The following is a 14,395-nucleotide window of genomic DNA, read 5'->3' on the forward strand; positions in this document are numbered from 1 at the left end:
CCTCGCAGCCCGTGGCAGGGACACCTGCTTTCCCGGAGTAGGATGGGAAGCCGAGGGTTGATCCAACTACATTTCAAAAGGAAACGTACCCCTGACGGCTCCAGGGAGCCCAGGTTGTAGCTGAGACCGCACAGACGTGGGAGACCCCTCAGAGCTGCTCAGAAACCTAAGATGTGAAGGTGGATCAGAGGGCTGGCTCCACTGAAATGTGGGATGGGGTCAGGGGGCAGTACGAAGCTCAGTGGTCTGGGGACGACTCTGCAGTAGGGAAACCAAGTCTGGATGCATCCAGTCCGAGGAGTGCCCGGCAGTCAGGGCAGGGATGTCACTAACAGGCAGCAGACGAGGGACTGGCGTCCGGGCATGGCGCGGAGGGGAATTCAGTGCAGGGCTGTCTGCCAAGGGTGTATGCACAGGCTGGCTGAGCCCTCAGCCTCGCTGCTCAACGCCACCCAGACCTGCGTCAGGGCAGAAAAACACTGGAGGGCGCGTGTGTCTGCTCAAAGGAAACGGACCAAAAGCAGGGTAGAGACCCAGTAAGGGTGGCTTCTGTCCCCGATTCTGGTGTTCCAGACATGCACACGCACGTATGTGTGTGTGCTCGCGCGTGTGTACAGCGTTTCAGTGTAAGATGTATTTTTCGCTGCAGCGATGGGCACAGGGCTGAAAAGGGCCCTGTGGTGGGTGTATGTGAAGGCACACCTGGGCTGCAGAGCTCTAGGACTGCAGCCCCCGCCCACCCCGGGGGCAGGAGAGGAAGCTCCCCAGCTCCCTCCCTAGAGACCCAAACATCCTCAACGACAGCAGGAAATAAGGCAGCAGCCGCCCAGGACAACAAAGGGGGTCACCTCGGCAGCCCACCCACGCCCGCCCAGTGACACACGGGGACAGCCGCCAGGTTTCGCTTCCTTAGCACAGCTGCTGAGCTCATGCACGAGGAATGTGGGAGCGAGGGGCAGGGCAGGAGGGGTGCTGGGGTGTCGGCCAGGACACCTGGCCAGGGCACCGCCGAGTCACACAGGTGCCGCTGGCTCGCCTGCCTGGAGGCAGTGGCAGAGGCATAAATGCTGTGGGGCTGGTGTCCCAGGGAGGCCCTCCTTCCCTGGCCAAAAGCCATTCTTCCTCCCGGCCCCTCCCAGATGCTGACCTGGCCGGAGAGCGGGCTCCCACCCACCTCCAGGTCACTGAGCTCCTAGAACCGCGACCACCAGAGACCGGCCAGGTCCAAGACGACCTTGTCAGAGGGACCCTGGTGGCCCAAAAAGGGCCTAGCTCCTCTGGTGAGGGATCCTCTCTGTAGGGGACTTCTCTGTGGGAGGGGGCCCCCGACACCGGGGGCCTCTCAGAGCCTGAGTCCATCGCCATCCTAGGGCTCAGGCAGAGGCATTTGGACCCAGGGGGCTGTGCTAGGCCCATGATGGGCCCAAACCCACCATCAGAGGCCCGGAGTGGGGCCCTGCCACGCCCACTGCAAGTGAGTGTTCCCCTAACCAGGGGCCTGCGCAGCCCCTCCATGCACCGGGGGGCCCTGGGAGGGGAAGCCGGAAGCCAACAGAGGCACTGTTGCCATGGCGAGAAGGCCATGGGGCTCTGCTACACATTACCCGCCCCACGATACTTTTTCAGAAGTGATTGAACGACGGTGTCTTTCCATGGGACTTGTTACTGGAGGGATGGAGGGAGCGGAGATGCAAACCCCAAGACGTCCTCCCACGGCACGTGCCAGGGCGGGAAGGGGGAGACCTGCTTACTTCCCAAAGGGAAGGGAATGCGTTGCCTTATCGACGCCAATGGGGGCGTGTGCAAACGAAGGCCAGGCCAGGAGGGTGGCCTCCCTGCACACACCTCTCTGTGCCGCGAGGCCATCCTCACGCCTGTCGTGCAACTCAAGGGCCTGGGAGAGGCTCTGCATCCTGAGACCACTTTCCCGCAGCCGGGACAGAGATCCGACAACGTGGGCAGCAGCCAGTGCCTTCTCCAAGCTTGACACCTGTGCTACGCAGATGAAACCAAATCCCTTAAAACGCCATGCCGTGGCACGTGGCGACTGTGTGTGTGACCCCCTTGCAGGGGGCATGGGCCAAGCACTGCACTCAGCATCTTCTATCACTCCTTGGTTGGCTCAGTATCTACGAGGTTCCCTCAGTAAGCTGGGCTGCCGCAAGGGCTCCCTGCCACCCCACCACACAAGCGCCCCAGAAAGGTCAGGGAGAGGAGGGATCTCTGCCGGAGACCCTGGCAAGCTCAGGCACGGTTCATGGTGGCCCTCTTGCCGAGATGTCCCCAAACTGGATGTCCCTGCCACCTCTGCAGTCCCAGGAATCCGGGACTTAAACCAAATCTCCAAGGTAGGGCTGGCCTGCCCACCCCCACCCCGGGCCCCCAGTCCTGCATGTCCACAGGAGCCGATGGGAGGGGCCAGGCCTGGCTGCAGGGGCGGTGGCGTCAGCACCCCAGCAGCCGTGAGCCCAGAGGCCTTCCTGCCTGGCCGGCTCCTGGGCATCCCAGCGTCCGCACAGTGACGCCCATTTTGACTGACCTGGATCACGGGTCTGCCTGGCCCGTGAGGACAAGGGGCAGCGGGACGCCCCTAGCCCCAATTTGGGGTCACAAGGAGAGAGGGGCCTCCGTCCAGGGACTGTGCTCTAGCTGCTCCCACGCCCGAGCCAAGGGTCTGCCACTCGCCAGCACGGGAATTCTATTTATCCCTCACAGCTCTGGTTCCTGGCGACAGCTCCCCTCCAGCACTTTCCTGGCAGGGCTGCCACAAACAAAGGGCAAAGTTTCTCTGCTGACACAGGGAAGTGACGTGCCTCCTGCTTCCCCTCCTGCCCTCCTGCGGTCAAGGAAGGCAGGGTGGGGTATCTGCCTGCGTCCAGTGCACACGTGCGTGTGTGGGTGTGCACGCGTGTCGTGGTCAAGCCAGGCTGTATCCTCCCTACACAGTCGACGCCTGTTATAACAAACTCAGGGGATGAGACCTCGCTGGACTCCATCTGCCACCTGGGGAGGGGCGGCCTTACACCCCATCACCCTGAATCCTCACTGGACTGGTGGTGGGTGCCGCTGTCCATTTTACAGATGGATGGAGAGAGGCTCGGGGAGGCTAAGAGCCAGCCTTCTGGGTCCTGGTGGAGCCAGTCCCGGCTTCGACTGCAGGCTGGCCGCACCACCCAGCTTGTCCCTTTCTCCACACGGGCCTCAGTGCTCTCTGGACGGGTCGCCGAGGCAGGCAGGACAGGACCAGGTGCCACATAGCAACTCCGCCTGCCCTGAGCTCCCTCACGAGCCACGTTCCAGCAACGTCAGAACAAGGGCAAGGGCTGATGCCAGGATACCTGGTCATCTGAGGGGGGGGCCTGGTGCCTGCCTCATCCACTCTCCCTTGACACACGGCCTCCAGCCTCCCAGGGGCCTGGTGCCTGGCTACCCCTGACCACCTGTCCTCTCATCCCACCTCTGTGGCAGGAAGAGCAGGTGCCAGCTTTGCAGCCAATAACCCACATCCAACGCAGGGCCACTGTCCAGGCACTGCCAGGGGAAGGTGGCAGCCGGCCTCCAAGGGAGGCTGTCTTTGCCTGCTGTAACTGCCCTCCACAGGAGCACCAACTACCTGAGGCTCTGGACAGAGGGCCCAGCTCACACTGCAGCTCTGTATGACTCCCGCCTCTGCTCCCCTATAATAACTGGGACATCTGTCCTGGGGACCATTCTTAAGGGAAGAAAACCAACTGGAGCAGTTCAGTGAGTGCTGGGAGGGCTTCCTGGAGGAGACAGAACTTGCGCTGGATCTCTCTTGGTTACAGCCAGAGAGAAGATAACAATGGGTCTGCACTTGACAAAGTGAGTGGACACAGCAGCTTCCAGGATGAAATGGCCTGTGAGGTGAGGATAGGATGGTCAAAGCTGGTGGTGGCTGCAGAAAAGTCCCCCGAACGAACAAGAACAAACCAAGCAGGGATCAACTCCGGCTGATTTCACTTTAACAGCACTAGGCCCCCCTCCCCATGTCCTCCACGAGACGGCCCCCATGGGCCATAAGCCCCCCACAGACCACAAGAGCACCCCTCCCCCACCCCCAGGCATGTATGTTCTCAGCCCAACCACCTCCAGCGGGGACAAGGGCCAGGGCCCCACCAGCGCACAGAGAGACCAAGCTCACCACAGCCTCTCAAGAAGGGTGCACAAAAGAGCATTTGCAGCAGGACCCAGCATCAGGAACCAAGGCACCCATGCTGCCCAGGACAGTCCCCTGCCGCCGAGCGAGGGGTAGGCGGTGGGAGCACAGGGGGCACTCCAGCTGGCCTGGCAGCCCGGCCAAAGGGTCGCCCCGGGGCGTGAGAAGCTGACAAGCGGCCCTGCAGCGAAACGGCGGTTCTCAGCCTCCGCCAGCTTCTGGGGAAGCTGCCAACATTTGAATAAAGTGACAACTTATGTCTTTGGCACGGAGCCCAGAGTGACACCAGGGAGCATGGCGGCCTCCCATGAGGAGGGACCAAGGGGCGGGTGCCCCCTCCCGTCACCCCTACGGCAGGGGGCCCAGGAGGCCCTGAGCCATGGGCTGGGCGACACCAGGAAAAAAACAAAATTCTGGTCAACTCTCCCGGTCCTGATCTGAGGGCGGGACCTTTCTGGGCCCCTGCAGGGAACGGGCATAGGCCATGCAAGGTGAGGAAGGAGCAGCCAAGCTCCCACAGCCCCTGAGGCCCATCTTCAGGGACGGAGCACCACCACCGATTCCTGGGGCTGTGGACACCCGCCTCCCACCCCAGCTCTCCCTCAGGACCTGGATCCTCAGGTGCCCCCAACCCGACTGACCCCTCCTGGAATAGGTCTTGGGGGCAGGAAGCCACAAGTGGGTTCAGGTTGGGGAGGGGGGCCAGTGAGCGCCAGGTGGGGTCTGTCCCACTGGGAGAGCCTCCCCCTCAGACCAGGAGCCGCGCAGCAGGGTCCAAATGCGGGCCCCACCAGCCCAGCCACTTCCTTCCTATCCAGAGGCACATCCGGCCAGTCCTGACTTCAGAGGGGCAGGACGCTGCAAGGCCCCAGACGCCTTCCAGCATCCAGGCCCTGCCACACCTGCCTGACTTCTCAGCCCTGCCCCAGGGCATGTGGCTCCCCACTGCTTTCTGTCTGGGAGTCAGCGCTGAGCTGGAGCCCACGCTGCCCCAGTCGCTTTCACGGTGAAACCAGTGTGCTCCTGGGGAAGTCCTCACAGCATCATGAACTGAGGGCTGCCATCTGACTGAGGAACAGGGAAAACCTTCATGGGCCCGGAAACACACACGTCCCTGTGATTCACACAGCAGCACCCAGGACGACCCCCCACATACCAGCCCACTGCACCTTGAGGTGGGGGCCTCATGGCTGCTGGGTGTCAGGAACTGAATTCGTCCCCTAAGAATTCATGTGTTAGGCCTAACCCTAGCACGTCATTGGTGACTGTTTTTGCAGGGAGTCTTTACAGAGACAATCAAGGTAAAACGAGGTCATCTGGGTGGGCCCCACTCCCACAGGACTGGTGTCCTTCTAAGAAAAGATCAGGACACAACACTTAGAGGGAAGAGCATGTGAGGACACAGGCAGAAGGTGGCCTGCACACGCCCAGGAGAGAGACCGCAGGAGGAACCACCCTGCCCACACCTGGATCCTGGCCTCCAGGCCTCAGATGAGACACACCTCTCTGTTGTTCAAGCACCCGTGGCGCTTTGTTTGGCTGTCCGAGCAGACCCAGTCGCTGGGCCAATCCCCACTTGCCCTATGAAGGCCCAACCATCAGTTCTCTTATCATCTGGTTACGGCTCAACTGGTTAGAACATTCTAGGGCCACTGACCTGTCCTTGTCCCCGACAAGGCTCTGACCCAAGTTTCACAGGGCTGGGCTCCCCGCTGGATGAGGAACCTCGATGAGCAAGCAGGGACACAGCCCCGGAACACTCTGGAGCTGCTTATCCTCCTGCCACCCTCCACCGGGTGGGATGAGCCAGCTGGGGAGGCTGTCATGCCGGTGGGTACGCAGGCCACTCAGCACCCGGGAAATCAGACAGCAGCAACAGAGGCCTTGGCTGGGCCTCCCTGCCCTCTCCACGGACTTCCAGCTCCTCCAAGAACTTTCCATCCTGAAAGCTACAACCATAGCCAGCCACTTACCTGGCTCCCTGTGGCCAGGAAGGGTTCTCTGGTTCCAGCTAATCACAAATGAGAAAGCGGTGGCACAGAAAACCCTCGCCCGAAGCCCGCAGGGCTCCCAAATGTTAAAACAGAGAAGCAGGATTGAAGCCACAGGGCCCAGCTCAGGCAGGCCTGGCTCCAGGCCTGGCTCCAACCCCGGCTCAACCGGGCACCCGGGATGGGCTGCGATGTGCTGCTTCACGGCTCTGAGCCTCCCCCACCCGCTGGGACACCCAGGGCCCCTCGTGAAGCAGGTTTAGAGATAATGAGGTCATACACACCACTCCCAGCATGGTGCCCGGACCGAGCAACCCACTGAAGGTTCTTCACGATGATTCAGGATTACCAGCCAACTGCAAAGCCCAGGCGGCCACGGCACCTCCCACAGCGCAGAGCCAGAATGAGAGCGTGAGACGGTCCAGCCCCTTCACCCAACTTCATGGTCCCCTGCCCAGTGGTGCCTGTACAAGAAGCCTGAAATCAGGCCTCCTGCTGGGGCTTGACTGTAACCCCTGGTTGCCTCCCTGCCTGTGGCCAGCAAGGCCCTGGATCCCCAAGGGCAGGACTGGCCACAGCCTGAGAACCATCAGTCCCTGGACTGCAAAGGATGCGCCTTCTGTGGGAGGGGCAGGGGGGAATAAACAGAGGTGTGGACAACAACTACTTCTGCCAAGGTGTTGGCTAGGGCAGAGGGGCTTGACTTGCCCCACAGTGGGCTCAGAGGGGCAGTGGGTGTGGAGGGGCCCCCGGTCCCCTCCATCTGGGGCACATCAGCACCAATGCAGGCTCTACCACACCCCCTTCTTTTAATAGCCCCGCTGGAAGCAGCAAGGCCACTCTGGATCAGCAGGTCAGCTCTGCCCATGCTTAGCTCCCAGAGATGCAAATGCCCTGCTGGATGGAATTCTAGCTCCCAGAGGTGGGGGGCACAGCCTCTCTTCCACAAAGCTCCCACTCCCATTCCAATGTCTAGATGTCGATTTCTTTCACAGCACAGACACCTGTGAAATCCCAGCACGTTTCACAACCTGTTACATGTGTGTCGTCACCCGGCACAGGGCTGCTTGGTGACTGTTCCTGGCACCGCTGGGCAGGGGCAAGCAGGGACATTACATCTACAGACCACTTAGCGAGTAAGAAGGAACAGAGATCCTGGCTGTTGTGGGGAAACCTTCTTTGGTCAAGAAACAAAATGCCAGCAAACAAAAGTGGCAGAACAAGGGTTTGAGGGCTTGGAAGAAAATCCCACAGCCATGCTCAGGAAACCCATTTCACTAACATCTGGACAGCCAGAGGTGAGGCCCAGGTGACACCCTGACCCTGATGACTGTGAGCTGAAACAAAGCTCCAAAGAATCAGACTCTGAATCCAAAGAGGTTTTAGGAAAACCCTACCAAATTAATTTCATGTCTTTATTATTATTTATTAATTTATTTTATTTATTTTATTTTTGGCTGCATTGGGTCTTAGTTGCTGGGCGCAGGCTTTCTCTTTTTCTTTTTCTCTTCATTGCAGTGCCTTCTCTTGTGGAGCATGGGCTCTAGGTGTGCGGGCTTCAGCAGTTGTGGCTCACGGGCTCTAGAGTGCGGGCTCAGTAGTTGTGGCTCGTGGGCTCTAGAGCGCAGGCTCAGTAGTTGTGGCTCACGGGCTTAGTTGCTCCGCAGCATGTGGGATCTTCCCGGACCAGGGCTTGAACCCGTGTCCCCTGCATTGGCAGGCGGATTCTTAACCACTGCGCCACAAGGGAAGCCCTATGTCATGTGCCTTTGACATACGACTTTTAAAAAACCTGTCCAAGTAATCCTAAAAGAACTGTTTTCATAACTAGAAGATAAATATCCCAAGCAAGAAAAAAAGCACTCTGTTCCCATTGTCGGCCCCGATTCCTCCTTGTGGTTACAACCTTTCCCAGCCCCTTACGGCACAGGGTACTTGTGACCCAAGGGCGCAGGTCCCTCTCTCACACACATGCCCCGAGGGTCTGCAGGAGGCCCTCGGGATGCTCAACTCACAGCCCAGGGCGTCAGGACTGGCTCCACCAGGCCCCAGACAGGCACTGGAGCTGCAAGGGGAGCCTGCAGGGGCCTGGGACCATCCTGGTCATTGTGCTCGCTGCAGGAGCAGAGCCAGAGGGAGAAAAGGCAGAACGGCCCTGAACTTCCCACAGGAGTGGAGGACCAGACAAGACCTCCAAGGAAGAGGATGGCTTCTGCGGTGAGAGTTGGGAGGAGGGGCCAGAGGCAGCTGGAGGGGCCAACCTGCCACCCCACTGCCCCTTGACAGACAGAAAGGGGTCCTGCTGACACCCACTGGATGCTCACTCGCAGGTGCAGACCCCCTGCCTGCCCCTGAGGTTTCCAAGGTCACCTCTTAGAAACAGGACTCCCATCAGGCCCTGCCTTCACACCACCAACTGACCCCTTGGGCCCCCAGGACATGGCAGGACCAGATGCTTCTGGCTAACACCCTAGTCTGTCTTCAGGCCCTGAGAAAAAGGAACTCTGCATGGGGGACAGGAGCCTGCCACCGCCTTCAGAACTTGCGGGGGTCCTGGGCCACTGCTTGTGGAGCAAACAGCTAAGAGAGCAGACCCACGACAGAGACGGTCACAGCGAGCAAAGCGAGAGCCCCAGAACCAGAAACGAGGTCCATCCATTCCCAAGCATTAACACACATGTGCTGGCCACCCTTCCAGGCCGGGGTCCCCATAGTCAGGGGCCATGTGGGTCCTGAGTCACCACACCTTGCTGCTCGGGAGCACGTCAGGTAGGGACAAAAGGATCTTCTCCGATAAGAGAAGCCTGGGTGCCAACCTCCTCCCAGGCCCGCTGGCTGCAGCCCTTGGGAACCCACCTGGTGGGGGAAACAGGTGCACATCCTCGTGCGCCCCGCACCCTCGGGATGGGGCCCCTTGAGTCATGTCACAGCTGTGCAGCTCAATCAGGGCGCAAATGAATCAGAGCTGCGGGGTGGGGGAAGTACAGGGCAGGCACAGTCCACGGCCGCAGGCAGCAGACAGTAGCAGAGTGCTGACAGCCCCACCGGGCACGCCGGTGCAGTGTGCTCAGCGGGCACAGGCCTGCACCGTAATGAGGACAGCCTCCCCACTCTGAGGCCTCATGGGAAACTGCCCGAGCACAGTGGCCAGGAAGGCCACATGGGGTGGGCCCTGGCCCGGTGCACTTGGGGGCCGAGGAAAGAGGACGGGAGCCAGCCAGCGGCCCAGGGCGCCCCCCACCAGATCACTGCTCAGGTGTGCCTGCCCTTGGAGGGCAACCCAGGCAGCGCCCGTCCCGGGGGCCATGCAAGGCTGAGTGGGGACCGCCAAGTGACAAGGCCAGCCCTGCCCGCCCATTCAGTCCTGTGCGGGGCTCCCCTGAGCAGCACCCAGACCTGCAAACTGGGGGGAGTGCCAGGAGGGCCTCGGGCTCCCTGCCAGCCTGCCTTCCTGCCCGGAAGGGACGGGGCCCTCTGTTCAATGGCCTGTCCTCTCCTGAAAGGCCCCAAAGCCTGGGCGGCCCAGCCAGCACCACCTGTGCCAGAGAGGGAGGGAGAGAGGGAGGTGGACGGACCTGCTGGCTCTCAAGGAGCTCTGGCCTAAAACAAGGTGGCAACAAGCACGCAGCTTCCGCAGCGCCTCCCATGGCCCTCCCCACTGACGCCCCGAGAGCCCTGGACCAGTGCCCGGAGCCTCAAGTGCACATGGTCTGTCCCATGAACCGACCAGCCCCCCCAACAAAAGACACGTTCTCCAGGACAGACCAATAGGGATGGCAGCACAGGCAAAACACTCCTGGCCCAGTGAGGAACTCTGCAGAGCCACCACGCCCCAGGCACCAAGCCACCTTATGACCATCAGCAAACTTCGGCAAGGTCCAGCAGCAACCTCAAGGATGTGACCTGGGCACAAGCAGCTGCTGAAGCCAGTTGCCCAGAGATCAGTGCAACAAAGAAACTGCCCTGGCTACTCCAGAAGGGATGGAAGGCGCGGTACTGCTGCTGCGCTGGTGGTGGACAGAGTGGGTACCACACGGTGCGCTCCATGGAAGGGCAGCTCTGGGTCTGCGCAGGGACATCAGGCCCCTCTTTTTATGGGAAGCTTCTACCCCCATGCGGCACCCCTGAGGCACCTCTGAAGCAAAACAAAGCACCACATGCACGCACATGCGTGCACCCATGCACACATGTGCTCACTTGGACACAGACTTGTGAATATACCACCAGGCACTTGCATGCATGTGCTCGAGCTCACACACGTCTGCACACACACATGTGCACACACGTTCCTGGTCACACAAGCTCACACTCACATGCACACACACAGCCCTCAGGAAGCGCCTGTCAGAGCATCCACTTCACCATCCCCAACGGGGGGCCGGCGGAGCTCTGTCCACTCTGGGCGCCAGGCTTCTGATGGCGGCCAACAGTTTGGTGTGACTGCTGAGCAGTGGAAGGGGGTCTAGGGTCAGCGGTAGAGGACCTGGGCCCTCGTACTTCCCTCTGCTCCCACCTGGAGGAGGGTGGCGGGCAAGGCCTGGCCAGCAGTGGGCTCTCACCTACCAGGTGGGGTCCCTCCTGCCAGCGCTGACGCCCACCACCTTGCACCAGTGGTGGCAAACCTGACCGACTCCAGCTGCAGGAACCTGCTGGCCACAGCAGCCTTCGCAGGGTGGGTACGCAAGGCCAGGCCAGCTTCCCCACACAGCTGCAGAGTGAGGACCACTGGACGGCCTCTGGTGGCCAAGGCCCAAGGCCCACGACACCCTGAAGAGCCATGCCTGAAGCTTTCCCAGAGACTTCCTTCTCCTCAGGCTGTCCCCCACCATCCCACATCCTCAGGACAGGATGGAGACCCGTGGTGCTGTTCCTACAGAAGGTGCCAGAGCCACCCCCCTCCAAGGTCATCGGGGTGCCTGGAGCCAGGGCTTCTCTTGAGATACAGGACCGAGAGAAAAACACGAACCTGACAGTCACTCTCCTGAAGCCTGGGTCTAGGGTCAGCTGTTAAAGAAGGCCCTCTCTCTCCAGCATGAGGGGATGCTCGGCGGCCTCTCCCAAGAGAGCTGCAATTTGGGCTTAATCCTGAGCAGCAGACTCCCCACCCCCACCTGCAACTCTGTCCCTCACCCCAGGCAATTACCCAGGGCTGCCTAAGAGCCAAGTCCTGGGCTCCAGGCTCTGCTGCCTGCACCCCCATCCCCTGAGGGGCCCAGCCCAGGGCCTACCCCAGGAAGCCCCCAGAGGGCTTCAGTCCCTGTCCCTGCACCCTCGGTCTGAGCTCTCAGCAGATGTCTGGAAACCATTCCTTTTTTTGCCCCTTCATCTTCCATGAAATTCCCCGAGGACAAAGCTCCCACGGGAACCGGGCCACAGGGAGAGAGATTAAATCCGGCGCTAGGGCTTCTTCCAGGGAAGAGAATCAAAACTGTACATTTTAGTCTCGCATTTTTAATCAGCAAGGCCAAGGACAAGCGTCCCCATCGTTCCCTTCTCTGACAAGACAAACACCACTCCGAACTGCAGTTGATAAGACACAGAGGCCAAAACAAACAGCTGAGCTGCAGCTTGGGGTGACACCAAGCAGGGCCACATCTCAGCCACTCTCCCACAAGTTGCCAACCCAGGCACAAAGGCAGCAGCATCCCTGGACAGAGCAGAGGACCAGCCGGACCAGGCTGGGTGCACACACGCTGGCTTTGGCTGTATACTGACTGTGCCTCAGGTGGCCTGGTCTCTGCCCAGCCAGTGTGCTGAAGCTGCCCAACCTGTCCTGGCTCTGCTGCAGAACCAGAGCTCCCAGTGACAAACCACAAACAGTAAGAGCGCCGCACCAAAAACCCACCCGTCAGGTCGCAGAGTGGCAGGGGAGCACCACCCACAAACCTACCTGCCCACGGGCTCTGCAGCCGTCACCGGCCAGGAGTGTGTGAGGTGCCCAGCCCTGTGGACACCCACTTTCCGATGTGTCCAACGTGAAAGTCCTTGGTCTCAGCCACACCTTCCCATGGGAGTTCTGTCATCAGCTGACCCACCGAGCACAGACCGCAGACTAGCCTGTTGAACGTGTGCCCCAACCCCCAAAAGCTCGGATCCTAACCGTTTTCTGCCACCATCCTGACGACAGATTTCACTTCAGACCTACAGACAAATCACAGCTCCATCCTGAAGCTGCTCAGCTGGAACAACACGCCTGACTGCTCGGTTATAAGTGGTTTATTAAGGCTGATCATGGGATTCCCCAGAGCAAAGCCACGCCACACACTCCCTCCTAATTTTCGCAATTAAAGTTCCTGTTTAGTGGTTTCAGTGCAGAAGCAGGGAAAACAGAGAAAAAAACACCAAGCCAGGCATTTCTCTTCTACCCCCTGCAATAATGAGCAAGTCGAAATAGAACTAATGACTAATAATTTAATAAACCTCCCTCCCCTGAGAGCATTTACAGAGCAACACGACCAAAAACCTATACCACCGACTCTACGTGAGACAAATATAAAACCCCCAAGAGCTGTTCCTTTTACGTGCTGCTTCTTCGTCAGTCTCCTGTTTACCAGCACCTCTAACATGGCTTCAGAACTGACTTAGTCTACCCTGACCCAGCTTCAGGATTCTTCCAGATGACCTAGCTACAACTTTAAAAACCTTTATTAGCAGCCATGATTGACTCCAGCCGCGCCGGACTCCAGCTGAAAGCTAACGGCCCCCCAGAGGCCTCCCCCCGCCCTCCCCCGCCGCGCGCAAAGAGGGCTTGGCAGGCCGCTGGCTAAAGAGGCACAGCGTAGTTGTTTAACACAATTAGAAACTGTTGCTCTGCCAGCGCGCTGCAAACCCACTCCGCCGCCATGAACCAGCCGCCGCCGCGTAAATACCAACTCCGAACCCCCCACCCCGCCCCGCCCCGCCCCCGACCACCGCTTAACCCCGAGGCACAGTTTTGAAACAGAGCACGGTTTTGTAAGAGGACTCCGTGGACCGCCCAAGGAACGAATCTCCCGTGAGGAAATGCTGCCGGGAACAGCCCTGAGCCGCCGGAGCCTGGGTCTGTGCTGGTGGGGGCGGGGGTCCAAACCGAAAAAATGGATGCTAAGAAACTGAAACTCGGGTGTCTGCCCACGTGCACACAGGCGCAAAACCTGCCGGGGCGGGGGCGACGAGGGTCCGGCGGGCACACCCGCGTTCCGCACCGGGGGCTGCGAGCCGACTCCTCACACATCAGAAGCCAAGGCGGGCGCGCCAGCCTCCTACACAATTAGTCTTCTCCCTCCGCGGTTACATAAGATGACGGATTATCTGTCCACCCATCGAAGCTGCCCGCGCGCGACCTCCCAACCGGCCACGTCCACAGACGCCCGGGAAGGAGTTGTGGAAAGGAAAAGCCTGTTGAGAAAAAAGTGCCCGAGGCTTGCGTAACCGCGCCCGGCGCGACCACCACGAAGCGCAGAGCGACGAGCAGCCACGGCCCCGGACCCCGGCAGACCCCGGACACCGCAGCCCGCGCCCGTGCCCCCACCTCACTCGGGTCCGAGGGCTCCGGCCCCCGGGAGCGCGGGGGCAGCAGGGGGCTGTCTGGACGAGGGCGCTCGCGCCAACTTATGCCGGGCCGGTGCTGGGTCCCCGCGGCCGCGCCGGGAAGACCCCCGAGAGCCCAGGGACCTCCCGAGCGGGCGCGAGCGCGCGGGTGGCGCAGAACTCACCTTGTAGACATTTTCCGTGAGCCGATGCATCTCCTCCGACCGAGAGAGCGACATGGTGCTGGTCCGGCTGCACCACTGACCGGAGCGGGGGCGCAAGCAGCTGTGACTGCGGACGCGACGACGACCGCGAAGGCGAAACGCGCAGAGCCGAACCAAAAGCGCGGCGCCCAGCCGGCGTCCGCCTTTATAGCCGATCAGGCCCCGCCCCCTGAGGCCACGCCCACCGCGCGCCCGCCCCCGCCGCACCCGGATCTCCGCCCCCGGCCTGGCGCCCCCGCCCAGTCGCTGCTGCTAGGCAACCGACAGGCCCCGCCCCCGCGCCGCCTTTCCCATTGGCGGGGTCCGGAGCCCGGGGAAGGGGGCGGGGAACGGGCGTGGCTTGTGGACCGGCGTCTGGCAGCGATTGGCCCTTGGCGCCGTCCATCGCGGGGGAGGAGGCGGAGGCGCGGCGCAAGCTGGGGCCCTGGGAACAGCCTTGGGGGCCCGGGCGACAGCCGGGCTGGGGGCGGGGAGGCGGGGGCGGGGTGGAGCAG

The 14,395-nt window shown here is 61.0% G+C and overlaps 1 protein-coding gene across 7 annotated transcripts in view; it reads right to left on the reverse strand.

The window, feature by feature from the left end:
• BAIAP2 (BAR/IMD domain containing adaptor protein 2) overlaps window positions 1-14,007 on the reverse strand; it is a gene marked incomplete at its 3' end in the record, with an annotated part of 71,024 nt that extends 57,017 nt beyond the window's left edge. For 6 of the 7 annotated variants that reach the window (XM_082605237.1, XM_082605233.1, XM_082605236.1 and 3 more), the window contains exon 1: window positions 13,863-14,007. In XM_082605237.1, coding sequence (XP_082461363.1) covers window positions 13,863-13,916 — 54 coding nt within the window. In that variant the 5' untranslated portion in view covers window positions 13,917-14,007. The remainder of the gene's footprint in view (window positions 1-13,862) is intronic. The other variant, XM_082605239.1, reaches the window with a different exon arrangement.
• Window positions 14,008-14,395: the final 388 nt, after the last annotated feature.

This window comes from Mesoplodon mirus (assembly GCF_964341445.2).
Source record: "Mesoplodon mirus genome assembly, chromosome: 18".
Lineage (NCBI taxonomy): Eukaryota > Metazoa > Chordata > Mammalia > Artiodactyla > Ziphiidae > Mesoplodon > Mesoplodon mirus.